The sequence below is a fragment of the Megascapheus bottae genome, chromosome 32, assembly GCF_031878675.1.
Source record: "Megascapheus bottae isolate mThoBot1 chromosome 32, mThoBot2.hap1, whole genome shotgun sequence".
NCBI lineage: Eukaryota > Metazoa > Chordata > Mammalia > Rodentia > Geomyidae > Megascapheus > Megascapheus bottae.
In genome coordinates, this window is record NC_143540.1 from 6,182,672 (window position 1) to 6,210,511 (window position 27,840).

Below are 27,840 nucleotides of genomic sequence, written 5' to 3' on the forward strand. Positions count from 1 at the left end.
CCCTGACTTCAAGTCCCATGACCAACTAAAAAAAAAGGAAAAACTAACATTTCATTATTACTTTAAATGAACATTACATTTTAGTATTCAATGGTCAAATCTAGTGTTAGAAAGACAGGAACATGTATTAGCCTGCTCAGAGTTTATAATATTTTGCTTCCAGTCCTTTGCTTTCCTTTTTTTAACAGGGTCTCTCAATTTTGCCTGGAGCCAGCCTCGGAAAGTAATCCTCCTAACTTTACCTCCCAAGACACTGGGACTTCAGGAATGCCCGCCACACCCCGTTTCTTTCTCTCTCTCTCCCTCTCTCTCTCTCTCTCTCTCTCTCTCTCTCTCTCTCTCTCTCTCTCTCTCTCTCTCTCTCTCTGAGATAGGATCAGGACGAATTTTTTGCCCAGGCTTGCATCAGCATGTAATAGTTTGCCCCCCCACCCTACCCCAGGTCTAAGGTCAGGATGAACCTTTTGTCCAAGCTTGTATCAGCATGTAATCCTCCCATCTCCACCTCCAGTACAGCTGGAATTTCAAGTGTGATCTACCACATCCAGCCCAAGAGTATATCATTTTGAGTGATTAAAAGTTAGGATAATTGAACCTTATAATTAAATCATTTCACATTTGGTAGTTAATGACCAATGAACTCAAAGACAATAATCTATATGTAACATCTAATTTGGGAGTCAAGCCCATACTGCAATGATTTATAGAATAAATTTTCTTAGAAAGAACAAAGAATGAATGAAAGAACAATGGCTGGCCCTACAATGGCAGACATTCTTCCCTGAACTACGCCTGGGGTGTTCTGGACTATTTCCATGGGCACACATAGCCTGCAGCTCTGGGTTGGACACATCCTCCAAGCCTGGAGCTGGTGGCTCAGGCCTGCCATTCTAGCTACTCAGTAGGCTGAGCAATCTGAGGATCAGGGTTAAAAGCCAGCCCGGGCAGAAAAGTCCATGAGATTCTTATCTCCAATTAACTACCAGAAAACTAGAAATGAAGCTGTGGGTCAAAGTGGCAGAGTAGTTAGCCTGGAGCACAAAGGCTCAGGGACAGAGCCCAGGCCCCAAGCTCAAGCTCCATGACAGAACCCCCCCCATACACAAAAAAGCCTGTATTCTCCTCCATTTCTATACAAACAAGTTGTTGGGGGCCGAGTAACACCATGTCTAATAACTTTCTGCTGAGACTTGTAGTAGGGATAAAACACGTGGACCTCTTTGTCCTGTCCATCTTGTATACTGATAGGCTCCCTCACCCAATATAAGGAGGAGGGATTTAGGGAATAAAGAGAGATCTTCCTGCCTTGATGAAGCTGCGTGGCGTCTCTGTTCGTGCTCCGGGGTAAAAGGCTGAGTGTGGGAGGACAGTGGGCCTCTTCCTCTCACGGCTTGGCCTGGTCGGGATGTGTTTTTCCCCATCCCCCTACTAGTAGAGGGGGACTGGGGATGAAAGACCCCGACAACAAGTGTTCAAGAAGGAAATCTCTATATACAATCACTGGTACTTAGTCCACATTTCTATTAGCAGTTTCATTTCATGCAACATTATTATTTATTTATGTATTTATTGCTGGCGTGGGGCTTGAACTCAACCTAGGCATGGTCCCTAAACTGTTTTTTGCTATTGGCTAGGGCTCTACCACTTTGAACCACAGCTCCACTTCTGGTTTTCTGGTAGTTAATTGGAGGTAGGAGTCTCACAGACTTTCCTGCCCAGGCTGGCTTCAAACTGTGATCCTTAGATCTCAGCCTCCTGAGTAGCTAGGATTACAGGTGTGAGCCACTTGCACCGGGCTTGCTGTGTGTGTGTGTGTGTGTGTGTGTGTGTGTGTGTGTGTGTGTGTGTGAGAGAGAGAGAGAGAGAGAGAGAGAGAGAGAGAGAGAGAGAGAGAGAAAGAGAGAGAGAGAGAGAGAGTGTGTTGTGGGGGGTTTGAACTTTGGGCTCATGCAGCTATTTTTGCCTCGTGTCTGCACCAAAAACAACAATCCTGTAAGTGAGGGTGAAAAGGGTTCCAACCACAACCTTTGAAGCATATGCTACACTGTCTCTGCCGTGTATGTTAAAATTGCAGTGCCATGGGCTGTTTTAAGGGTAGAGGTTCTTTACCAAAGAGAACAAGTTATTCAGGTCTTTCATACCCAGTGACAGCTGCAAGAAGTCTCCGCGTGTATGATTCATTATTAAGGGCACACAAGCATAGTTATTGGCATCAAAGGGAGGAAGAAAGGAAGAAGGCCTGAATGAGGGAGGCGTGCGGTTCAATCGCTGGTCCAGTGGATCACACCACTCGCCTGCCTAGATGAGCAACTGTGCTAAGACTCACTCACCACTTCCAGCTGCTCAATGGCAATGTCCATCTGCTCTGAACAAGGAGCTCTGCCCTCCGCCTCTCTACTTATAAACAAAAACCATGGAGGTTTGTTTGTCAAAGGAGCTCACAGCCAGATGCTGGTGGCTCATGCCTGTCGTCCTAGCTACACAGAGGGCTGAGATCTACGGATCCAGGTTCAAAGCCAGTGTGGGCAGCAAAAGGAACTCAGGGACAGGGCCCAGGCCAACAGAGGGAAGGAAGAGACAAGAAGGAAAGAAAGGAAGGAATGAAGGAAAAAAAAATTTTCTTCAGATGGTATTCAATAAATGAATCATCTAATTCTATACTCTTTTGTTATTTCACTGAGATCTGGCTCTAATAGGTACTAAAACATTACAGTGTACTAAAACTATAAACCCTGATCTAGTTTTTTAACTGGAATAATAAAAAAGCTATTGCTAGATTATATTTCTACTCCTGTGTTTCACTATTTCCATCTGCTCCAGTTATTCTTAAAGGCAGTCAAATAAAGTCGATTTTGTTTGTCTCACTATTCAGATCAAAGCAGCTCTTAAGTCTTATAATCTTCCCTAGATCACTGTCTGGGTTGGAAACTTTCAAAAAACACAGAATAAACTGTTAGGATACGCACTGCCATCCCATAACAGCTCCAATTTTTTTTTTTTAATAAGCCAACCTGATAGGCTGACAAAACAGATTACTTACTCACCTGAACGAAGGCAACAGTAACAACAATAAGTATTGCCTAAAGGAAACAAAGAAAACAACCTCTTAAGTTAGACATGAATGAGAAGTCACTGTGAAAACATGTTTTATTTTTTTCAGACTGACAGATTTAGAACACTAAGCTCAGTTGGAGAAAAAATCATAGCTTTGCCCGGAGGCTCGTGGGGGAAGAAGCTGTGGAAGGCCCTTCCCAGGCAGCTCTGAGCCACTGGGAAGGCATCCGAGCTTACAGCGAGCATATAACCATTCGCCAAAACTCCAGTTATTGCCTGAGATCCTACATTTTATGTAAAGGGAGGGTTCACCACACAAGCAACTACCTTGAGATCATCACACTACTTCTACAAGGAGCTTTGTATTACATCACAAATTACTAAGAAGGTACATACTCAAAGCAAGATTTGTGAATTTTTACTGGTTCTATCAAGAACTTTTTTTTTTTTGAAGTAGGCCTCAAACTTGCTACCTCCTGCATGCACCTGCCATGCAGCTAGGATTACAGGCATGTATCACCGTGCCCAGCCAATAAAACATACAATAAATGAAAATATGACTCATCACAGTTTAGGGCTATTACTTTGATTCATGGTAAGGCTCTACCAGTTTTATACACCATTACTTTTGTGCTGTTAATTTCATAGGTCATGTTTTAGCTCACCAATTTAAATATTATCGATGTGGAAGCAAAAGACATTTTAAGGATAGCTAAGAAGTTATTACAGTTCATATCTATGAAAGTATCAGATTGCTAAATCACGTATAATAGGTGCCAATCATTTTTTTTCAAGATTACTACGACAATTTCTGGGTACTGTGGTACACATCTGGATTCCGAGGCTGGTGAGGAAGCTGAGACAAGAGGTTCACTTGCACTTGGGAGTTCAAGATCAGCCTAGGCAATATAATGATAACACTATTGCAAAAATAACACAGTACCATGATGAAAAGTACACTTAGATATGAACAAAGAAGTCTGAAAGCACTGCGGAATTCATTTTTCCAAGTAAAAACCTATCCCTATCTATGTATTTCATCAACAGATGAAAATGCACACGGGAGAGGCATGTACTTACCACAGTGATGCTGACGGCATCATCAAACTGATGCATTAAAACACTGATGACTGCAGAAGCCAGAAGCAGCATGATAAGAGGGTTTTTAAACTGAAAGCAAACACAAACCGTGGTTCAACGCTTTTTATCAATGACAGTTCTGTTCTATGCATCAAAGGCTTTAAAGTAAACTGTAAGGATATTATTAAAATGTGGTGACAGTCTACTTTGTTTCTTTTTTTTTTTTTTTTTTTTTTTTTGCCCCCTTCTCTCTCTCTGGCCCCGCTCGCTCCGGCCCCGCTCGCTCCGGTCCCGCTCGCTCCGGCCACCACTCCGCTTGCTTGCTTTCGCTCTCTGTCGCTTGTTGCAGTCTCGTCTCTGGCACTTCCGGCTTGGTTGTGTCTCGTCTCTGCCACTTCCGGCTTGGTTGTGTATGTGGGATACCAAGGAATCGAACCCGGGTCCTTGTGCATGCTAGGCAAGCACTTTAACCACTAGGCCAAACTCCCGGGCCCTCTACTTTGTTTCTTTTAGAGACATCTTCCAGTAAGCAAAACAACGGTGCTTATGCTTAACTATGTTTCAACGCTTCATAACAGCACTTTTCAGAAAGAGTTCAAATATCACCATTTCCAGCAAAGAATGACCATTTCTTTATAGAATCCATGTATTTGTATCAATACATTAATTTTTTGTTTCTCTATGACACAGTATCACTTTGTAACCCAGATTTACTAGACTTAAACTTGAGAGCCTTCTGTCTCAGCCTCCCCTGTGCTGAGATTACAGAGGTGTATCACCACAACTGGCTTGGAGCAATGTATTTATTTAATGAATAATGGTGCCTGTGGATTTCAAAGCAGAAATAAATTGGAACCTAAAATTGCAGGTTAAACATGAGGCAGTACTCCTAAATTATAGGAGTCAACATTCCTCAAATAAGTAATATGGTATATTTTACTTCTGTGGTTGACCCATGCTCTACTGAATAACTGCAAATATAACACGAAACAGTCTGTAAAGTCCTCTCCAAAGAAGAAACCGAACACTGTCCTCAGGCTGGCTTTTCTGACGTCTACCTATAGGAACAGGACCACACCAAGAACTCAACAGCAGCGCTTAAATGACCAATAAGAAGCAACCCATTTCTCCCAGTTTCACGTTCTACTCCTTAATGCTCAGACCCCAGCATCACTTCTGTCTAAACTGGAGATGACTGTCAAAGTGGCCAAGAAACTGGGCCACAAACAATCTGCCTCAGCAGAGAGCCTGGACATAGCAGCTCCCGGCAGGGAGCGCCCTTCAGACGTCATCCCCTCATGCAGCGGTAATAAACATGCTTGCACCCAAAAATCAATATCCAACATTCACACCAAACCAATTAGATCAGAATCATTGAGCACCACCTCACCAGGAACTGGTAGTTCACATCTGTAATCCTAGCTACTCGGGAGGCTGAGATCTAAAGGTAACAGTTCAAAGCCAGCCCTGCCAGCAAAGACCATGAGACTCTTATCGCCATCTAACAACCTAAAAGACAGAAGTGGGGCTGTGGTAGAGTGATGGCCTTCAAGACAAAAACTGAGGGACAACAGTCAGGTCCTGAGTTCAAGCCCCACGAGGAACAACCGCAACAACAACAAAAAATGTTAACATATATTTATTTATCTGCCAGATCCTGCAGATCAAACAGCATAGAATTTTTTCTCCCCTCAACAAAGACTTACTGGTTTAGTAAACAAACCCTACTGGAGCTGTAATCGGTCAATGGGTCTTAAAATTTTTTACATTAACATAATTGTTACTATTATGAAGACAAAAATCCTATAATAAGTCTTTCTATAATAATGAAAACAAAGATTGGGATAATGATAAAAACAATTACAAATAACCATCATCATCTATCATCACCTATTACTACCAACTAAGGTTATTACCATTTTACAAGGGAATAATGGAGAAGATAATAGACATCACACAGCAGGTAAGGAATGAAACTGTAATTTATATCATGGTGCGTGGGGTTTAAATGATCAGACTTGTAATTTTCTAAGGTAGTCATCATTATCTTAAAATGTATTAGCATTCTTATTCTTTAAAAAGTATAAGCTCAGCTGGGCACCAGGCTCGCACCTGTAATAGCTACCCAGGAGGCTGAGAAATAAGGATCACAGTTCAAAGCCAGCCTAGGCAGTAAAGTCCATGGAACTCTTTCTCTCCACTAACCACCAAAGAAATCAAGAAGTGGAGCTGTGACTCAAGAAGCAGAATACTAATTTAAGACCCAGTACCAGCACACAAAAAAAGTATAAGCACAGTATTTGCAAAAGAGATTACTTTTTGTCTCATGTAATTTATCAAAACAGAAAATGCTATACTTCATGAATTAAAAAATAAAAAGCAGAGAAATTCCAACCTAACTACAAACCATAACAAATGGAAATTTGTATGTTAAAATCACCATCAAGGGCTAGGAGCTTGGACTAGTGGTAGAGTGCTTGCCTAGCATGCATGAAGATACAGGTACAATTCCTTGGTGCCACATACATAGAAAAAGCCAGAAAAGGTGCTGTGGCTTAAGTGGTGTGGAGTTCCAGCCTTGAGAAAGCCCAAGGACAATGCTCAGGCTGTGACTGGCAAAAAAAAAAAAAAAAAAAAAAAAAATCACCATCAATAGTTATTTTCAACCAGGCACCAGTGGCTCACGCCTGTAATCCTAGCTATTCAGGAGGCTGAGATCTGAAGATCATGGTTCAAAATCAGCCCAAGCAGAAAAGTCCCTGTGAGACTCATCTCTAAACCACCAACAAACCACAAGTGAAACTGTGGCTCCAAGTGGGAAAGCACTAGCCTTGAGCACAAAAACCTCGGGGATGGCACCACGATCAACAACAACAAAAAAACCCTTTTTTCTTTCCCCATCAATAACCTTATGAAAGTAAACAAATGAGTTACAGAGAAGAGAAGGAAGCAAAAAAAAAAAAAAAAAAAAAAAGAAAGTCTTACCTGAGAAATATACTTCTTCCACAGGGGTTCATCTTCACTGATATCAAACTCATTCCAGCCGTGGAAGGCTCGCCTGTGACTAACCTCACATTTGTTTAGCCCGTTTTGAAGATCAGCCTATTCGATTTTACACATAAACGTTACTGACAATCTTAGCACAGAACAAAACAATACTACCAAAGAGCCTGTGGCATGTGGTCACATTATAGGAACTAGTCTGTAATGACAGAAAGCTCTTCTGTGGTTGCCTGGGACCAGAAGTCACACAGGACTCTTGTCCTGTGAGTAAACTCTTATCTCCAATAAACTACTCAAAAAAGGCAGGAGTAGAACTGTGGTTTAAATGGTAGAGTGCTAGCCTTGAGCAAAAAAGCTCAGGGACAGTGCCGAGGCCCTGAGTTCAAGCCCCAAATATGTAGCAGCTGTGGATGGAGGTGGGGGGGTGGTAGAAGGACAATGAATTTTGAATGATACTATGTTACTAATTATATTATTTTCCTTACTCACTAATGCTTACTCAGGACTAACAGTTACTGGTCATGCTAAGATAGCAAGCCCTGCTATCCATCCCACCAAGCAGCCAGAAGCCATATACAGCTGTTTACATTAATTAAAATGAAATTTTAAAAAAAATCTACAGACTTTCTTAGTCAGGCTAAACAAATTTCAAGTCAGCCAGTCATGTTTAAAACTTGAGACTATTTTGGATACTAGGGAACAATCTCCTTATGGCTAAAGCGAATTCCCCTGGGGTAGCAGGGTCAGAGTCGAGGGACTGAGGTGGGGCTCTCTGCTCCCTCCCTCCCATCTGAGCCACTTACCTGGAGGAGGCCTGCAACCTCACTGACGGGTAATTCACTTGCTTTCTTTGATGTCAATACGGGAATCATTGTCTCATTTTCACCATTAGGTATTTTTTGAAAACGTGCAACCTAGGAAATGAAACCAAAGGAAAATCTGAATACAAAATATAATACAAAGTCTAGAACAGCAGATAAAAAAATCTGAACAGCAACAGCAATTTCTCTCCTGGACAGTGCTACACTAATAACAAGCATCTAGTCCTAATAAAACTTTACACAAACCCCATACTGCTTTTCTTGAAAATCAAACGTGAGGCCGCAATACCAGCTAGACCACAAATCCTGCCCATTAAAAAGATGCTACTTCCTCATCCACACTGAGTTAAAAGTAAAACAGATGTCCTGCCTATTTAGATTCTGACTATCACACGTAATCACAGTCCTCTAAATGCATTATGAGCTTTCTCCCATTTTCACTATTCCTTGTGATCAGCTCATTTCTTTTCTCCACAGAAAAGACCCCACCAGACTACTCTCAAAAAGCACCAAGACAAGCAAGTAGGACTTAAAAATCTACTCCCCCAAACTGGCAGGCAAATAAGAAGAGCGCAGACAAGCCAGGGGTGCACAGGTTAGTAAGTAGGCTAAAAAAAATATACAGGAAGTCACAAAAAAGGCAGTGCCCACATGATCTCGATGCAGTTTTACAAGCAAAGTGCCTAACACAAACCTCCAGTCTACATTTGCCTTTGACTCTAAGCTCAGATTCCTTATGAATAAGCAATTTTTAAATGAAGAGAGGAAGATAAGAGCTCCTTAGAACTAAAAGTAAAGCAAACATTTCTGTGGGCATGCATTTACTTGATTGAATAATGCTAATAAAATGGTAAATACAGTACATAACAATTCTATAATGTTAGTAAAAGGCTATAATGTTAGTAAAAGGCTTGTCTATACAAAAAACATTCAATCTACTACCAAACCAAAAAAATTGCCAAGCGGGATAAAAAATATATATTCCGGGCCAGGAGTTTGGCCTAGTGGTAGAGTGCTTGCCTAGCATGCACGAAGACCCAGGTTCAATTCCTCGGTACCACATACATAGAAAAAGCCAGAAGTGGTGCTGAGCTCAAGTGGTAGAGCTCTAGCCTTGAGAAAGTCCAAGGACAGTGCTCAGGCCCTGAGCTCAAGCCCAGGACTGGCAAAAAAAAAAAAAACAAAAAAACAAAACATATATATATATATATATATATATTTCCTCCCCCGCCCCACAACCTGTTTGTGTGTCTATAAAACGGAGATACCAATGCCTAGATGGAGTTGAGAAGTACATTCACTAATGTAAGTATCCCATTTGTAATAAAGTCATTGATAGCCATTTTTCTAAGAAATCTACCTATTATCAGTGTGTATGCATGTGCACACACACATATATTTATTCAATAGAGTAAGTAGATCAAGTACCTCAATACAGAACTATATACTACAGAAAGATGCTTTTATGATAATTTTCCAAATAAAAGATACACTCTACCATTAAGACACCGGCTAACGGGCCAAATGCTGAGTATTTAGGCCTATAATACTAGCTACCTGGGGGGCAGAGAACAGAAGGAATGTGGTTCAAGGTCAAGGCAGGTTCCTAAGACCCCTTCTCAATCTGTAGGAGACTGCATGGGTATGGTGACACATGCCTGCGCCATTCCAAATTCTGTGGGAGGATAACTGTGACTGGAGGCCAATTCTAGGCTAGCCCAGGCCAGAAGGTCCTTGAGATTCAAACTCCACAGGAGGGAAGGTAGATTTAGTGGCACAAGTCTGTGATCCCAGCAACAATGAGAAGCCTAGATGTAGGCAGATCGCAGACCAGGTGTGCTCCTTGTCCTAAAATGACCCACTGAAACCAAGTGGAGTGGCACAGTTCAATGCTACCCCTCAGCCTAGCTACGGTCCATTCAAACTGAGCTTAAACCTGCCTAAGCCCCAAGTTCAATTCCTAGTACATAAAAGAAGAGAAAAAGTTACTGCTATTTTCTAACTCTGCAACCCTATGAACAATACAAACACTGCAAAAAAACTTTTTTTCGAGTAATCTTTGGGTAGGGGGTTTGCATTTGAAAACATTTTACTGAAAACCCTTCAGGAGCATTCCATGGGTCCAGGAAAGCGGAAAAATCTCAGCAGAAGGAAATGAGATTATTTCATTTGCTCAAAGATAAGACACTAAGGAGACATGGTGAAAACTGTCTAAACATGCTAACGGCTCTCTAAACACCTCAGATGTATTCTCACAAGTGGAAGTATACTTCACAAATGGAAAACAAAATCATAAGTCTAGATGGCAGATGGCATTTAACTTGGTTATTCCAAGCTGAGTAGGGAGTAAAGTAGAAAGCAAGAGAAATACCTTCTGAAATACAAGAAAGCAATGAAAGTAAGACACATGGGAATTTCTCAGGGTTGTGGTGTGTGCTAGTTCTGGGGTCCTGAACCCAGGGCTTTGTGCTTGCTTGTCTGGCACTCCAATTGAATTTTCAGTTCTGGAGCTGGGAGGCTTGCGGCCTTTTCTGCCAAGGCTGGCTCTGAACCTTGATCATCCCGTCTCAGCTTTCTGAGAAGCTAGGGTTACAAGCATAAGCCACCAGCATCCACTGATCACAGGAAGACTGGGGAAAGTCTGTTTATGGCACTGTGAGACACACAGTAAGGAGGAGGGCAAGCGGGCACCTTCCCAAAGGAAGAACAGTTTCTGGGAAAGAAGAGCAGTCCTGGTGACAATAAAGAGGTTGTCATCTGTGAGCAGGAGTGGCTGCTGATACTTGTCAGGTGAAAATGACCCAGGATCTCTTAAGAAACAGGACTTGTTTCACAAGGGGCTGAAGGGTTGTAACGACCTGGGGCTACAGCAACTACATATGCCATGGGAAGCAGCATGCTGCGATCCTCTGTGTGTGTGTGTGTGTGTGTGTGTGTGTGTGTGTGTGTGTGTGCATCGCTCTACACAGGCCTGTCCATCCCAGATATGGCCACAGGAATTCTTACCCAGGCCATGTCTTCTCCATCTCCCATCCTTTCTCCAGAAGTCTGTCATTCACTTTTTTTTTTTTTTTTGACCAGTTCTGGGGCTTGAACTCGGGGTCTGGGCACTGTCCCTGAGCTGCTTTTGCTCAAGGCTAACACTTTACCACTTGAGCCACAGCACCACTTCCAGCCTCTGGAGGCTGAGATCTGAGGATCAGAGATCAAAGCCAGCTCTGGCATGAAGAGTCTGTGAGGCTCTTCTCTCCAATGAACGACCAGAAAACCAGAACGGGCACTGTGGCTCAAAGTGGTAGAGTACTAGCCTTGTGCTGAAGAGCTCAGGGACAGCGCCCAGAGCCAGAGTTCAAGCCCCAGGACCAACACCCACACACCAAGCTGTAGGAGATTCTACAGAAATATCAACCCAACTTTGTCAACAAATAAACTAAAGGGAAGTATTATTTTTAAGCTAGGAGATATTCGAGACATGTCAACCAATCTGTACAGGGAAAGGGGCGAATATTTGTAAATAAACCTTTTAAAAACTCAACCCACGATCACTAACCGTATTGTGTTATCTCTCTTGCCTTCTCAATCTGAAACAGTCTCTCGGGACTTTTATCTTCCATATCTTCACATCTTCACTTTGTGTGTGCCAGTTCTAGGCTTCAATTCAGGGCCTGAACACTGTCCCTTAGCTTTGTGTGCAAGGCTAGCTGTTCTACCACTTTAGACACCGCTCCACTTTCAGCTTTACGCTGGTTAAGAGTCTCACAGATTTTCCTACTCTGGCTGGCTTCAAACTGTAATTCTTACATCCTGCGTCCTGACTTACAGATGTGAGCTATTGGTACCCAGCCATATCCTCACAATTTTTTTAAACAAACAGGATGTTTTATAGAATATTCCTATTTTACAAATTACAAATTTGGATTTTTGGGGGGTTTTCTCATTAGATTCAAGTGATGCATTCTGAAGGGAAGAGACCACAGAGGTAGAGTATGAATATTGTTTCAACAGGCACATGTTTTTCTCATGTGTCTTCTTGCCCATCTCCAAAATCTGTATGTTGAAACATTAACCTGGGCTTAGAGATAAGTCTTGAAGTAAAAGATTAAGTAAATCCAAATGGGTGGGTCTTTAAGTCAACAGAACTGGTATACTTCAAGGCTTTTGAATGAGCTGCCTTCTAAGCCCTCCTGACACATGGTCAAACGTTTCTTTTTTTACTATTTTTTTAATGCTCAAAAGTTTCTGAGCACCTCCTTACTTTCTGGCACCAAATGTTCCAGGATTATCTTCATATTTTCCCAATCCTGACAATAGAATTTAACCATTTCTCCAGATAGCCTTGGTTCCTTTTACTGAATAGCAGTATTCAGAAGTGTGATAGATTGATTCTAGGCCTTCACAACTGACTTAAGAAATATAATACAAGCTGTATATATGTTTGAAAATCTGCCAGATCTAATCAGGAGTTCTTTTCAGCCTTTCCTTACGTCTACCTTCCTTCTCTAACAGTTAAACAAAATCAGACTTTCATGATCACCAGTTATTTCAATTTGCTACGTCTGAAGTATGCAATGCAGTTTTAAATACTGCTTTAAAAAAATCTAGTGTGTGAAGTAATGCACCATCTATCTGGTAAATATAATGTAACCCTTCTATTAATTACAATAAAAAATACATGAAAAAGAAAAAAAAATCTAGGCCGGGAGCATAACAAAGTGGTAGGGCACTTGCCTAGCATGCATGAAGCCCTGAGCTTCCTCAGAAACACATACACAGAAAAGGCCAGAAGTGGTACTGTGGCCCCAGTGGCAGAGCGCCAGTCTTGAGCAAAAAGTGTCCAAAGGCAGTGCTCAGGCCCTGAGTTTAAACCCTAGGACTGGCAGACACAGACACACAGACACACAGAGACACACACGCACGCACACAGGGTCTAACATCAGGTGCTGGTAGCTGCTGCCCCCTGGCTACTCAGGAGGCTGAGATCTGAGGATCAAGATTCAAGGCCAGCCCAGGCAGGAGAGTCCATGAGACTCTCATCTCCAATTAACTACCAGGAAACCAGAAGTGAAGCTGTGGCTCAAAGTGGTAAAGTGCTAGTAGCCTTGAGCACAAGAGCTCAGGCACAGGGCACAGGTGCTAAAGCCACCTGACTAACAAAAACAAACAAAAATCGAACTTGGAGGTGGAGGTGAAGCTCAAGTCCTAGAGCTCTAGCCAATGGGTGAAAGCAAGCGTCAGATAGCAAATTTGAATCCCAGTCTCAGATTAAAAACAACAACAACAAAAAACTAACTTGAGTACAGCATTTTTAACAGTTCTTTTTGTCGTCGTCGGTCTTTGGTTAGTTTAGAATTAAGAGCCCACTATTTCATTTAGATTTGTATTTCTCCTATCCTCGCTCCCATAAATATTGAGTCCAAAGTATAACTTAAGTTTTAGAAGTCAAAACTATTCAAAATACTGCTTTAATGAACACTTAACAAATACAGGTATAGCACCAGGAATCAGCCAGGCTGTTCACCTGACGTGAAATCTGAAATCTTAATCAACGATAAAGATTGAAACTCTGTTGGCACAACACATCTTAAAAGTATTTTGTCATTTAATTTCTAAATATGCCACATAAATTTATAACTTAATGTTTTAATTGTAATGCTCTAATAAAAACTAGCAGAATTAATATAAGTTATTAAATACAACAAGTACAGGTATAATATACATTCCTATCTAGTATCTGGGCCATTGCAATTATGTACACAGTATTTTACATGTATAATAAAACACAGTACATGATGCACATATCACACATCACGCATTGATACATATGTACATATAAAAAACACATCTCAAAAGTTAAAAAAGTAAATAACAATGAGTTATAGATTTGAAGAAACATTTGTTCAAAGACATACAAAATGGCCAATAAGCACATTAGGGAAATACAAATCAAAACTACTGCTAGCAATCTTAGAAAAAAGCAGTGAAGTGTTAGAGAGTATATGTCCTGATTGCCTACAGAAATGAGGAATAGTACAAACACTGAGCCATTTTCTCAATAAATTAAACACAGAATTACTTTATGACTTAGAACGGTGCAGATCTCTTAAGTATACACCTAAAAGAACGGAAAACGTGTTTACACACACACAAAACTGCATAGGAAACTCAAGCAGTAAAGTCTGTGAAATGCTTATCTTCAACTAATTACAGAAAAAGCTAGAAGTAGTGCAGTGGCTCCAGTGGTAAAGTGCTAGCCTTGAGTAAAAGGAGCTCAGAGACAGCACCCAGGCCCAAGGACTGGCAAAAAAAAAAAAAAAAAAAAAAAAAAACTTGCAGAGAGATGCTCTCAGGACTATGATTTATAATTTCCCCAAAGTAGAAACACACGAATGCCCATCAACTGATGAATGAGTAAATAAAATATGGTTACGTCCACACAATAGAATATTATTCCGTCTCGGGCCAGGAGTTTGGCCTAGTGGTAGAGTGCTTGCCTAGCATGCACAAAGACCCGGGTTCAATTCCTTGGCACCACATAGAAAATAGCTGGAAGTGGTGCTGAGGTTCAAGTGGTAGAGCTCTAGCCTTGAGAAAGTCCAAGGACAGTGCTTAGGCCCTGAGCTCAAGCCCAGGACTGGCAAAAAAAAAAAAAAAAAAAAAAAAAAGATTATTATTCCGTCTCAAAAAGAATATAGTATATGCTGCAACACTGATAAGCCTTGAAAACATTAATATTTCCACTAAAGTAACTTATTGATAATTCCATTTACATGAACTGCCCACTACAGGGAAATTCAAGAGACAGAAAGTGGATTAGTGGTTGCTAACAACAAGGGAGAGGAGAGAGAATGGAAAGTGAATGTTAATGGGGAAGGGGTTTCTTTGGGGAGATAATACATGTAAATGTTCTGGAATTAGATCAATACACAATTAAAATTGAGAATTTTATGGTGGGTGAATTCGACCTGAGGCCAAAAACAAAGAACAAGATCTACAAAATAATGACTTACCACAGGCAAGAATAAACACTGGGCCCAGGGTGACTCTTGGTCTCAAATCATATATCCAAAACAATGAGGAGACTCAACTTCAAGCACTGACAGTTATAGAACTACAGTTCATATAAATTCCCAAGTGCAAACCATGTAGAAAAGAGAGCTGTAACTAAGGAACCAAGCAAGTAAGCCCAAGGGAACGACTGCCAAAAACACAGCTCCTTTCAACTTCACTTCTATCAGGCAAAGCATTACAGCTCTACCTAACTTTAAGCAAACCTGGACTGTTTAAGACCAGCGTTTTATGACAGCTAACAAATAGAAGAAGGATATGGTCACTATTTACTACAAAGAGACTTAAGAAATAAATCAAAGAGGAAGGCAGAGGAACCTAAAACGGAATACAAACAGTAATAAATAAATCTAATTTGTACTGCACATAGGTAATATAAAAACACAAAAGTAGATAAGGGAGAAAACAGGAGTGACTTTGAAACACTGAATTTGTCTATTTACTGTAAAGCAAAAATACTACACTTGGTTTAAAAATGTGTTTCTCACGGGAACGGTTAGTAATTTTGAACCTTCTTCCTTGTGTGTTCACTGGGATTACACAAGGAAGTCAAAATTCCTGAAGATGAAAATACACTTCTCACCTTTGCAGAAGGAAGTAACAAGGAAAAGAGGCCTAAAGAGAGAAAGGCGAGGTAGCCAGGAGGCTGGTACTTGCTGATTCAGTAAAGCACTCACAAACAGAAGCAGACAGAGCAAATTAAAATACATTATGTTCATGTACCTATGATAAAACATGTATAGCTATTCCTATCTAATGAGAGGGTGTGAAAACCGTGGTACTGAGTACCCAGATATTAATTTCTAGATACCACTGTAAAAACAAAATGACCCCAGCTCAGTTGGAAAAATGACTGTTCTCCTAGCTGCTACAAGCAAGAAAAACACAAGACGCTCCTGAACATCCTGTAGTATCAGAAAGGACACATGCTTGCCTAGCACGCATAAAGCATGGGTTCGATTCCTCAGTACCACCAAAAAAAAAAAAAAAGCCAGAAGTGGCTTGTGACTCAAGTGGTAGGGTTCTAGCCTTGAACAAGAAAAGAGGCTCAGAGGAGCGAGGGGGGGGGACTGGAAGTGACACTATGGGTCAAAGTTGTAGAGTACAATCTTGACCAAAAGAGCTCAGGGACAGCACCTAGGTGCTGTTCAAGCTCTATAGCCAACCCCCCACCACCACCAAAAAAAGGCATACTAATCATAAATAAACAAAATAACATATTTAAATCAAGGGACATTTTAAAAACCAACTGACCCATACTCTTCAAAAGGATCAAGATCATGAAAGGTAAAGGCAAAAGCAAAAAGATTGGAGAATCTTTAGCAGGTAGAAGGAAAATAAGACAATGATAACTGAATGCAAAGTGAGATCCTCAACTGGACCTGAGCGGGAAGGATATTTTGTAAGTAATAATAAGATGGCCATGTGTTACTATGGACAAGGGGAACTAGGCAAAGGCTATCTGGAAATACAAGCGTCTGAGTGAGAGGGGATGTGACGAGGGAAGGGAAGGCAGCATATACACTTTGATCGCAGGGCTTTGTGCTTGCTAGGCAGCTGCTCCACCACAAGTCAGGCCTTCTTTTTGCTCTGGTTATTTTTGAGATACTGTCTCACTTTTTGCCCAGGCCGGTGTGAATCACAATCCTATTCGCTCTTCTCCTTTCCTCCTCCATTTCATTTCATAAGGCAATGAACTAATCACAGTAATTGCATAAGCTATGACCGGCCAAACTCTTAGGAAATCAAAGCCACTACTGTGACGTCCTTCACGCTGTGGGCTTTGCTGACCTATATGGCTACACATAAGCCCTTAAAAACCTTGAAATTCTAAATCAGAAGATCAATACCAAAAGTCATTTCCCTAAATCCACATACCAACTTAGGGAAAGGAAATCAACATTTGCTTATCAGCTCTTCCACACCAGCTATTTGTGGATACTGTCCCCCAAAGCTGAGAAGAGGCATCCATCATCTCTTTATAAACAGGAAAACAGATTTAAAAGAATTAACTTTGAGCCAAGCACCAGTGGCTCATGCCTGTAATCCTAGCTACTCAGGAGAATGAGTAAACCTCCATCTAAGGATGGAGGTTTAAAACCAGCCCTGTGGCCCAGTGACTCAAAGTGGCAGAGCACTACACTTGAGCAAACTAACTTAGGGACTGAGCCCAGACTTCGAGTTCAAGCCCCATAAAACCAACAACAGCAAAATTAACTTTGATCAAGATGCACTATATTCACAAACTGACATATTGAATGGGTAACGCCTTTGTATAACTACTTAAAGATAATTAAATATATTTTTTAAAAAGGGAAAAAAATCAAACTTCTTTGCCGTTGATTAAAACAATGTTTCTCAATCTTGGCACCACTGATATCAGGCCAAGATAATTATTTGAGGGAAGAGAGGTGAGGAACGTGCTGACTTGAATATTATACAGCATTTACCAGCATCCCTGTTCTCTGCATGTAATTCCAGTAGCCTTCCTGCTGTTGTGATGACCAAAAACAGCTCCAGGGAAAATCACCCCAAGATGAGAGAACCCTTGAATTAGAGACAGGTGCCATACGCAAGTTGAGTAAGAGACAACTTGAGTTTCTCTACTGGTATTAGATTTCAAACTTCTGTCCACGCACAGCCTGTGGGATTCAAAACCACAACAGCACCAGGGCCTGACTTCTACACATTCCATGCACCTCCAGTCACCCACTTATGCTGACTTGACACCTGCCTAAATGCAAGATCCAGTTCCAAACAGGTTCTGGATTTCTTCATTATCTTAAGTCCATGCCTTTTCATTTACAGTGCTACTAAATTATACTTTCGTCCTTTTAGTCATATACATGTATATATATGAACATATAGGAATATGAAGATGTACGGGTGTGTGTATATATACACACACATAGTCTTTTGTGTGATACCTGTAGTTACTTTTCACTTAATCCTCCTCTTTATCCATCCGTATTCTGCACTCCCCTTATTCTAATAGACCTCAGGCTTAATCCTCAGTACTATGAAAGTAGGGAAGAGGGGAGAAAGAGGGGGAAGCAGGCAAAGCTCCCATCTTTTTCCGGGGTGGGAAGAAATCTAGAATTTTCCACTGGTTCACAAACAGTAGCTTCGCAAGCCAGATGTTAACTCTCACTAAATAGCAGCCCGCACAAGCATGAAGAAAAGGACACAGCAGAAATTAGTGTGCCTGCCGGTTACAAAGTGACTTGTGAGCTATTTCTGGTATTCATGCCATGAAAGACTTTTGCCTAATAGAGGGAAATGTAACTCTTCCAAAGAAAGTTTGAACCAAACTACTTCTGTACTACCAGTGAAGGAACCCAGATAAAGGTAGGTAAAGCAAATATTCTGTTAGGGAAACACAAGATCATCCAAGAAGACTCTAATGGAATAACTGCAAACAAAGATATATGTGTGTATATATATCCATCCATATGTTCCGATATATACATATATATGAATAAAATGACAACATCAAAAGTATAATTTACTTCTACTGCAAATGAAAAGGCTTGGATTTAAGATATGAAGAAATCCAGAACCTACTTTAAAATGGATCTTGCATTTAGGCAGACAACAGAATTTTGTTCTACTAATGTCCTGAGGAAGTATGTTATCCTTTGATTTTTCAGTACTGAGAATCTAACCAAGGGTCTTGAACAAGAGACGTAAAGCTATATACCACTGAGCCCTATGTTTCATCCCTTTGAACCATTAACATGGCAAAAAATAAAATAAAAAGACATTAAGACAAATCCAATTTCTGAATTTCACAATTTACTCAAAACTTCTTATACTTCACATTAAAAACAAAAAACGATGCTGAAAATAAATGTAATAAATGATATCCTAAACATGTGTGCTTCGGTTGTTATTTCCTGTAAAAGGCAGAACCCCAAACAGCAGTCTACAGCAGTCCTATGTATTCAATGTTTAGGGCCTGCTACCATTCTGACTTCATCAAGTTGTCTCAAACAAGTAAATAATTTTCACAAGGACACCTCAAAACCTCCAAGCTTTCTATAAATGTCTTGCTAAATTGCTATATTTCTTCCTAAGGGGTTCAAGTCCTGTTCAGTACACTTATGAAATGTCAACCCAAAAGCCCCTCCTTAAGCAAGCAATTACAGTTAACAAGTATATTAAATCATTTCAATTCCCACAATCTCTAATAAGATAGAAGAGACTGAAATTAAATAGATGTCAGTTACAAACACCTTAAGATAATGCTTCTGACCCATTATACCACTCTACTTACTGCCTCTTAATCTAGGACCACCTTTTTGCATTCGAACATTTAAAGGCATCACGGATTTAACTTAAGCTAACCTAATACAACACAGTATGAGTTGTCTTATTCATAGTCTAAGATTTATACCTTGGGCAATAGCAACTAAAAGCCTGAAGACAGAAGATACTTCAATAAATGCATATAAAATCTGGCCATACAAGTTCAAGAGGAAATGTATCAATTTAGCCTGACTTTTTTTTTTTTTAAGAATCATTTCCTGTAGAAAACTGTGGCACTAATCTGAGAACTCACTCTACCAGTTTTACTTTTACTGCCTTTTACCAACACTTATTCATGTGAAAAGCAGAAAGATAACCTGGAACCATTACAGAAAGAACCTATTTTAATAAATGAAATGTAAAGAATCTTTTGAGCTGATTCTTAAAGATATTTTTAAGATATTACCTGGAACAACAGTAAAATTTAAAATTCACTCCACCTAACTATAGCATCAAACCATGCATTCTTTCCATCTTCAAAGCAAAATATTAACCTTGTGGAACAGATTATAGTCAAGCAAAATTGGGGGTGGGGGGGGAAACAGCCTTAGGCCCCAGGGAAATGTTCCCTAGGAAACTTTTGATGGCTAAGAGTTGAATTCTTCTGTCACTAAATGAGTGGGAAAAATATTTAGATGAATCAAGTGTCACAAAGTTTCTGCTACAAATAATCTGACATTCTTAATTACAGTTGATAAAATGCTGTCCAACACATAATCTCTTTTTGAGTCATCTTTTCCACAGCACTGATTAAGAACATCAATTCAGTGCTGGGTATCCAGTGGCTGTAATCCTACCTACTGAGGAGGCTGAGATGTGAGGATCACAATTCAAAACTAGACTTTTCTAATTAACCACCAGAAAATGGAAGTGGAGCTGTCACATAGATTTAGTCCCTGAAATCCAGGAAATCAATACTTCATATGCTCCTAATTGAATGGCAGAAGTATTGATGAAGCATCCTGGAGTCTCTGACTAGGGGGAAAAACAAAAACAACAAAAAAAAAACAGAACAGAATTTTAAAAAAAAGCTTTCCTGACAATTTCAAAGGGACCCTAGAAGAAAATTCCAAATTTAAGTGCCAAGGAAAAATACCACCATTAGAGAAGGGGGGTCAAAAAAACAAACAAACAAACATGGCCCTCTATGTTGTCACCACTGTAAACGTGACACAGCACCCATGCTGAGCCCTGGGGAACCACTATCAATCCTACCCCCCCACCGCCCCACTCACATCTATGGATCTAAGAATCTGCACCACTTGTGAAGTGAAAGCTGTGCTGCCAGCCTTTGCCCTGGCTTTACTTACTAACACCAACCTTCCCAGTGCACATAATCCCATTTACAGATGATTCAGCTCAGATGCACAGTACTGGTTGATTTTTAGAACAACAGACTGCTTGCCTGTTTTTTACCCTAGCTTATCGTGGCTTCTTAGTAGAATCCTAACTTTTTCTCTATGTGAAGGGCTAATACTAAAGAAATTCCTGTATTGAACCAACCATTTAGCAAATAAGACAATGTCAATCGTTGCATTTTTGGCCACTTCTGCTCCTCCCTAACCCAAAACATCACTGTTCCTAACATTAACATCAAGTAACATATTGGCATGCAGCAAACAGTGGGCTAGGCTACTTATTAACATTTTGGGCACTTACTACATGCTAAACTCTACTCTAAAGGCTCGTAACAATCCCTTAAAGTAGGTCCTATCATTACTCTTACTTTTATAAGTGAAGATGAGGACTCCCAGAGAGCTGGAATCCTTGGCACAAGAGCAAATAATGGTAAGCACTCAACAAGCCATGCTCTTAAATACTTTCCTCCCTCCCAAGAAAATTTACAGTGTTTCTCAGGGTAAACCTCTCAGCTTTATGACCTGCACCTTATCAATCCCAATTTATAGATGAGGAAACAGAAGAGCAAAAGGTGATTTCCATGAAGGTGAACCTTGAATACATTTATTTCTCAATTCTAATCTACTGATAGTAACACCAACTCAAAAGAAGGTAAAAACTATAAAAAGGTGGGCCAGGAGTTTGGCCTAGTGGTAAAGTGCTTGCCCAGCATGCATGAAGCCTTGGGTTTGATTCCTCAGTACCACATACACAGAAAAAGCCAAAATTGGTGCTGTGGCTCAAGTGGCAGAGCACTAGCCTTAAGCAAAATGTGTCCAAGGACAGTGCCCAGGCCCTGAGTTCAAGCCCCAGGACTGGCAAAAAATAAAAATGGATAAAAAGGCAAGAAATATCTACATCTGTAATACAGTCAAGTGGTACTGAAAAATGCCTTGGTTATCTACAAGTTCTTCTTTAAAAAAAAAATCTATGAATATTTTAAAAAGGGGAAAACATGTTCAGAGAATAAGATTTAAGAAAAATCGTCTCTCAATGGCCGGAACAATCATGAGGCAGAAGGCTCCCCAAGTTTTCAGACCTATTCAATCTTTTCTTCCAAAGCTGTATGATTCATATTTGGCCATAAAATACAGACACATGCACTCACAAGAGTGGTATCTCATCACACCTCTCACCTCGGTAAATTATGACAGTCAAGCTTTATTACTCTGCTCTTCCTGCCATGACATCAAGAAAACCAACAGGCAAGAATCCACCTACAGTAGGCCACTCTCTTAAATCTGATAACATTCTGAAAATAGAAGCCCACAAATGTACACACCAAGTTTCAGAGAACAGTTGAAGATGTTTCCACTGAGAACCGGCTATATAAATACATTCAATCCTGTCTCATGCAAAATAGACTGGCCTTTATTAAATCTATAAACACAAAAGAGAATAAAGCCTTAGAGAAGCAATTTTCCATACCACGAGACCAAAAAAAAAAAAAAAATTACTGCCTTCAAATGCTGTTTCTCAAGCTCCAATTAGTCACTGTGACTTGCTCTGTAGTTATATACTTTGGAATTTCAGAAAATGTCTTCCACCAATTATCCATCCAGACAAAAATTGGGTAATAGAATCTTGACTCTCGTCTTATTTCTTACATTTTTCCAGGGATCTCAGAGTAAAACGCATCAGTGCATCTTTAAGAAATGTCTATTTTTAAATTACCAGTCCCACTTAGGCAAGCAAGCTTACATTCTCAACAATGGGAAAACAAATGGGCAGCTAGCAGCTCCACTGTACCTTTCTACCAAAGGCAGATTTTTTAAAACGCAAAGACACAAGGGGAGGAGGGGGAGGAGAATTCATGTGATAAGTAGCCTTAATAGCATCTTGCAACCAAGGGTTTTTTGTTTTTTTTTTTTTAAAAAGGAAGAAAGGAAAAAAGGTGAAAAAGATGAGAGGGAATTGGTGGCCAAAAGTCATGGCAAAGGATGGGATAGGTAGTATCACCAGGGGCAGGGGGGAACCATTTATTCACTTATTTAACCATTAACAAAAAAAAAATGCCAGCGCTGTGTATGAAATATTATTTTAATCAGATCACAGGAGTTAAGTCATGTGTGAATGACGACCTAAAGCGTTTACATTCAATGTACACAACGCACAGGTTCCCGTCAGCCCTCCTCCAGGAGGTTTTGAAACAGGGCGGAACTTTAAGAAGACTAATGGCTTCCTCAGATTTCACCCAACTCAGCTGGTCTGCTGTGTACGGAGAAAACAATGCGGCTGTTCCCCCGCTCCACACCCTGGAAACAATTTTTTTTTTTTTTAACACAAAATCCTTTTCTTCCCTACAACTGAACCCAACCCCAACACAGAAGGACCAGAGCTGGAACACACACACACACCCAGAGGAAAAGATCCATCCACCCTTCCCATTTCCAACTCCCCCTCGGGTGAGTCCTTTCAAATAGCTATTTAAACACGCGCAGCTACTACCCAACGATGAAGAACAACCACAACAACACCCCCTAAGCTCAAAAAAAAATAAGAATAAATTCCCAGGACCGCAAAAAAAAAAGAAAATCAATCCAGGTAACACCGCCCCCTACGATTCTCCTCCTCTTCAACACGCTCGCGCGGCCCACCTAGGAGCCACGACGGCCGCAGGGGGCGACGACTGTCCCGGCCCTTCACGTGCACATCTGCGTGTGCACCTCCGTTATGTGGATGGAAAAGGTGGACAGGGAGAGAGGAGGAGGAGGAGGGGGAGGGGGAGGGGGAGGAGGGGGCCGAGGGGCCTTCATCATCACCATCATCATCATCGTCGGCACGGTCCTCACCTTCATCTTCCATCGGAAGCCGCACACTCGGGCGTGGGTGGGCTCACCGAGTCGTGCGTGTCAGTCGCGGCCCCACGGGGGCTCGACGCCGGCGGAGGAGGCGGAGGCCGCGGAGTCCCAGGCGGTCGGTCACCCCCCAATCCCGGCCTCGCCAGGCCTGCGGCGGTCTCCCACCACCCCGAGGAGCGGCCGCATCTGCAGACGAGGCCGGGGAGAACACGGAGAACACACACCACCACCACCACGGCGGTGACGAGCGAGCCGGGCGGGAGCGGCGGGGCGGGGTGTGGAAGGGAGGGGGGCGCGGGCGGGAGCGGGGGCTGCGGACCAGTCAGTCAAGGCGGGGCGTCCCCGGACGGCCTCCCCTCCACCCCCCCCCCCCCCCCGCTCCCTCAGGAGCGCGCTCCACCTCACACCCCCCTCACGGGAGGGGAGGTGCCTGCGTGCGCGCGCGCGTACGTGTGTGCGTGCGAGGCCTGAGGCGGGAGGAGGGGGAGACGGAGCTCTGTCGCTACGACTTCCGTTTCGCAGAGGCGCGCGCAGGCGCAGGCGCGCGCAGGCGCAGGCGCACGCCGCCGCCGCCGCCAGCCGGAAGTAGAGCCGGGAGTCGAGAGAATGAGGCTCCGGCCGGAGCGTGGACGCGGTGTGGGAGATCGGTTCCGGAGACGGATCGGGAAAGCGCGAGCGCGCGTGCGCGAGACCTGGGCCGAGGTCGGCCAGCGGGTTGGGTGGGTGTTACGGACTGGCTCTTGGAGGACCATTTTTTTTTTTTCCTCCCGGAACCGGGTCTCTGACCCGTTTTCCACACACCCACTAAGCTCGAGTGTTCGAGACTCGCCCGTTCCCGCCTCTCCCCATCCCCCGCGCCGGCCATGCATTCTGAGGAAGGAGGCCGCGGTGAGGCCTGTGGGAGCGACGCCATCATGGCCGCGCCCCACCGCGTCGATGGGGCTTCGTTAACCCTTCCGGTCCGCTGGCCGGCACCGTCTCGGTAGGCAACGCGGAGGGCCACCAAGGTCGGGGATCCCGCACACAGCCCTCTCTCTCCCCCCCGCCCCACAGTCCGCTGTGCAAACCCCTGGCCCCGGCGGCTCCACCCTTCTGGCTGAGAGATCAGATCGTGGTGGGGGAAGGGGTCGGGGTGGGGCGGGGGGAGACGAATGCCCAAAGTTCCGTCTGGTTAAGGGGTCTGCTCTAGTCTCCTTGTGGAATGAAAAGAACCCAAGGTTCATGATCGGGGTTCGATAAAGGTCTCCTGGAACCATTCGGAGTCTTCAACTCTCACCTGTGTGGAAACCGGAGGAAAAGAACCAGGGCAGCGACTGGAAAAGCCGGTGGTCCAGTGATGGAGGCTGCAGGGTGGGCATTACCTGGTTCATTCACCCCCGCACCCACAAATACACAGACACGCATACGTGAAACTTCCCACAGACCCAGCCCCGGGGACACTGACCCTTCGGGGTTGGACGGATTGGGTTGGTAATCTTGGTGAACCAGACCCAGGTAAGCCGCCTAAATCTCCCCATGTCCACTAGAGGGCAGAGCTCCCATCTGCTCTGTGCTTGTTGCATCCTCAGTAGACCTCACACACCCCCACCCCCAGACAACTCCAAAGTTTCTCCTATCCACATGCAAGGGCTAATTACTTTTTCTCCTCTCCAGCCACATTTAATACCCATTGGAAATTTGCCTCTTACTTGAGGTCTTGTAACATGATCTTACTATATGGTCCAGCCACTCGTGGAGCATCATGTAAGTGGATTGCCTTTCCTGATTCCCTGTTTGGTCCCCATTTAAGTTAGGAGCAAAAGATCAAAAGAGCTTCTTGGTCTGTTTGGAAAAAGAAAAGGAAGAGGGGTGAAAAAAAAAAAGAAGAAGAAAGAAAAGAGAAAGCTAGACACCGGTGGCTCACACCTGTAATCCTAGCTACTCAGGAGGTTGAGATCTGAAGACCATGGTTCAAGACAGCCCTGGCAGGAAAGCCCTTGAGACCCCCATCTCCAATAAACTATTCAGAGAAAGCCAGAAGTGGTGCTGTGGATCCAGTGGTAGAGCTCCAGTCTTGAGCACAGAGAGACTCAGGAACAGAGCCCAGGCCCTGTGTTCAAACCCCAGAAGTAACAAAAAAAAGGAGAAAGAAACAAAACACGATGCTAGTGGCACATTAGGAGGCTGAGATCATTTTTCAAAGATGCACCGTCATCTGATTTCGTGCTTAATTGTTACTACCATCATCCATTTTGGCTTGCTTACTTAGTGATTTTTATCTACCCTGTAATATAAGCCTATGGTTTGCACCATAAGTGTGCTATCTCACTGTGTTACAATTAGTGTAGAATAGTTAACTGTACCTATTAAAACACTTTACTGCAGCATCTTTCTGAACTCATCAATCACCTAAGATAGGAAATTATTAATATAAACGTTATTTAATGTTAAAATATGTGCTTTCAAAGTAAATAATGATCCCATTGTATCAGATTGCTTTAAATAGCTAAAACTTTCTTTTTCCCTGTGTATCTGAAGATGGAACAAGGGCCTCCTATATTGAGAGGCAAATGCTTTACTGTTGACTTAACACTAAAAGCTTACTTTGGTTAGGTAAATTATGAAAGCCTTTGTCCCAGTTGGCCAAACCAAAAATAAAAGCAAAAACTAGATCCGACCAACTTTATCCAGGATTGTTACCTATCTCGGTTATCATACAAATTCCTAGCCTCAGAGGCATCATAGAAGTGATAGCTAGTTCATATAGCTAATATTTGAACCTCTTTAACATCTCTGTACAGAATGACTTTCTTTTTTTTCCACATATTTTTATTGTAATTAATAGAAGGGTTATATTATATTCACCAGATAGAAGGTGCATTACTTCACAAATCAGAATGACTTTATGTACTGCATCACAACACCAATCCCTTGAAGCTAACCAATACCAATACACCAACTTTCACTTCCTGTGTATATGAAAGAGCCCATCCATTATTTTGTTTTTTGTTTTTTTTGCCAGTCCTGGGCTTGAGCTCAGGGCCTGAGCACTGTCCTTGGACTTTCTCAAGGCTAGAGCTCTACCACTTGAGCCTCAGCACCACTTCCAGCTTTTTTCTATGTATGTGGTACCGAGGAATCGAACCCGGGTCTTCATGCATGCGAGGCAAGCACTTTAACCACTAGGCCAAACTCCCGGCCCATCCATTATTTTGTATGTGAAAGAGGCCATTCATTAATATTTTTCAAAACCAGAACAGAGGGGCATACTTAGGTCACAAGCTTTTGAAGTCTTGTTCCTTCTCTCAGCCTCTCAGACCCAACTAACCTACCATGAGATATCACTCTCCGCTTCATAGGAAGGGGACTAATGTACAGTGCAAATGAATTGAATAAACATTCATTCCACTCTGACTTTGCTGCTTGCTTCCCACAGATAAGCAAAAACCCAACACGCATTTCCTGCGAAGCAGAGGACTGGCGACAAGATTGGGGGGGGGGGTTCTTTGTTTGTTTTTTTAACATAAAAAGCAGTATGTGTCTCCCAAGCCACAAAAGAATTAACTAAGACAACTTGATTCCAACAGGACTTAAGTTCTACTCAGTATTAACTGCTGCCCAGAGCTGAAAAGATTTCACCCAGATTTAGAGCCCAGGTACCCATGTGAGGTTGAGGTCTTTGATAACAATCTCATGTGTTATTTCAGCTAAGCCTGGTGGTTTGGATTTGGACAGCCATGCATATGAATATGACAAAGCACTGCAACTTCCAGAACAGTTTTCAGTCATTAACCTCAGGAATCAAGAGATGTACTCTTAATTCCTAGACAAGACAACCAAGAACTGTGCATAGGCCGCCAGCATTAGGATAGCCAAGTTAAATTGCCACTGGCCAGTGGCTTGTATCAACTCTGGAAGCTTTTTGCTGATGGTTTGGTTGAAATCATGAGACACAATCCACCTCATATTTGTTAGGCCCCTGGCTGTGTTGGCAGTTATTACCAGGCTTGTAACCTCCATCTAAGTGCTTTCTCAATTTGTCTCTTGATCCCGATGCCCACTGGGGCCTGAGAGAGCTTTGGGAAAGGCTTCATTTCCTCCTACTTTCAAAATCGCACATTTTGCACTTAAAAAGTTGTCTAACCCAACTAGAAGCTTTTCACCAAGCTTACATCTTTGCCTGAATTTGTCCTACACCCTTCCATCCCCCCTGCAGAAATCTTTCTCCACTGTGTTTCCTATTGTGAGAATAAATGAGAAAAAAGGTACAAAAGCACCATTATGATCATAAATTTAACAGATTACAGAACACAGAAATAGCTCAAGGCTTT

General features: G+C 42.3%; 2 protein-coding genes across 7 annotated transcripts in view; one reads left to right on the forward strand and one right to left on the reverse strand.

Moving 5' to 3' along the window:
* The window catches only part of Atp2c1 (ATPase secretory pathway Ca2+ transporting 1), a 62,821-nt gene that overhangs the window by 28,269 nt on the left and 6,712 nt on the right, over positions 1–27,840 (reverse strand). Inside the window, exons 1-5 of one of the 2 annotated variants that reach the window (XM_090323437.1) lie at positions 23,522–23,622; positions 7,941–8,051; positions 7,120–7,236; positions 4,135–4,224; positions 3,045–3,080 (exon numbers count right to left, since the gene is read on the reverse strand). In XM_090323437.1, coding sequence (XP_090179563.1) covers positions 3,045–3,080; positions 4,135–4,224; positions 7,120–7,236; positions 7,941–8,051; positions 23,522–23,527 — 360 coding nt within the window. In that variant the 5' untranslated portion in view covers positions 23,528–23,622. Of the gene's footprint in view, positions 1–3,044; positions 3,081–4,134; positions 4,225–7,119; positions 7,237–7,940; positions 8,052–23,521; positions 23,623–27,840 lie in introns of those variants that run through there. The other variant, XM_090323436.1, reaches the window with a different exon arrangement.
* Pik3r4 (phosphoinositide-3-kinase regulatory subunit 4) overlaps positions 24,234–27,840 on the forward strand; it is a 51,048-nt gene continuing 47,441 nt past the window's right edge. For 2 of the 5 annotated variants that reach the window (XM_090323429.1, XM_090323433.1), the window contains exon 1: positions 24,234–24,512. The gene's annotated coding sequence lies outside the window, so the exon portion shown is untranslated. Of the gene's footprint in view, positions 24,513–24,614; positions 25,274–27,840 lie in introns of those variants that run through there. The other 3 variants (XM_090323431.1, XM_090323435.1, XM_090323432.1) reach the window with 2 other exon arrangements.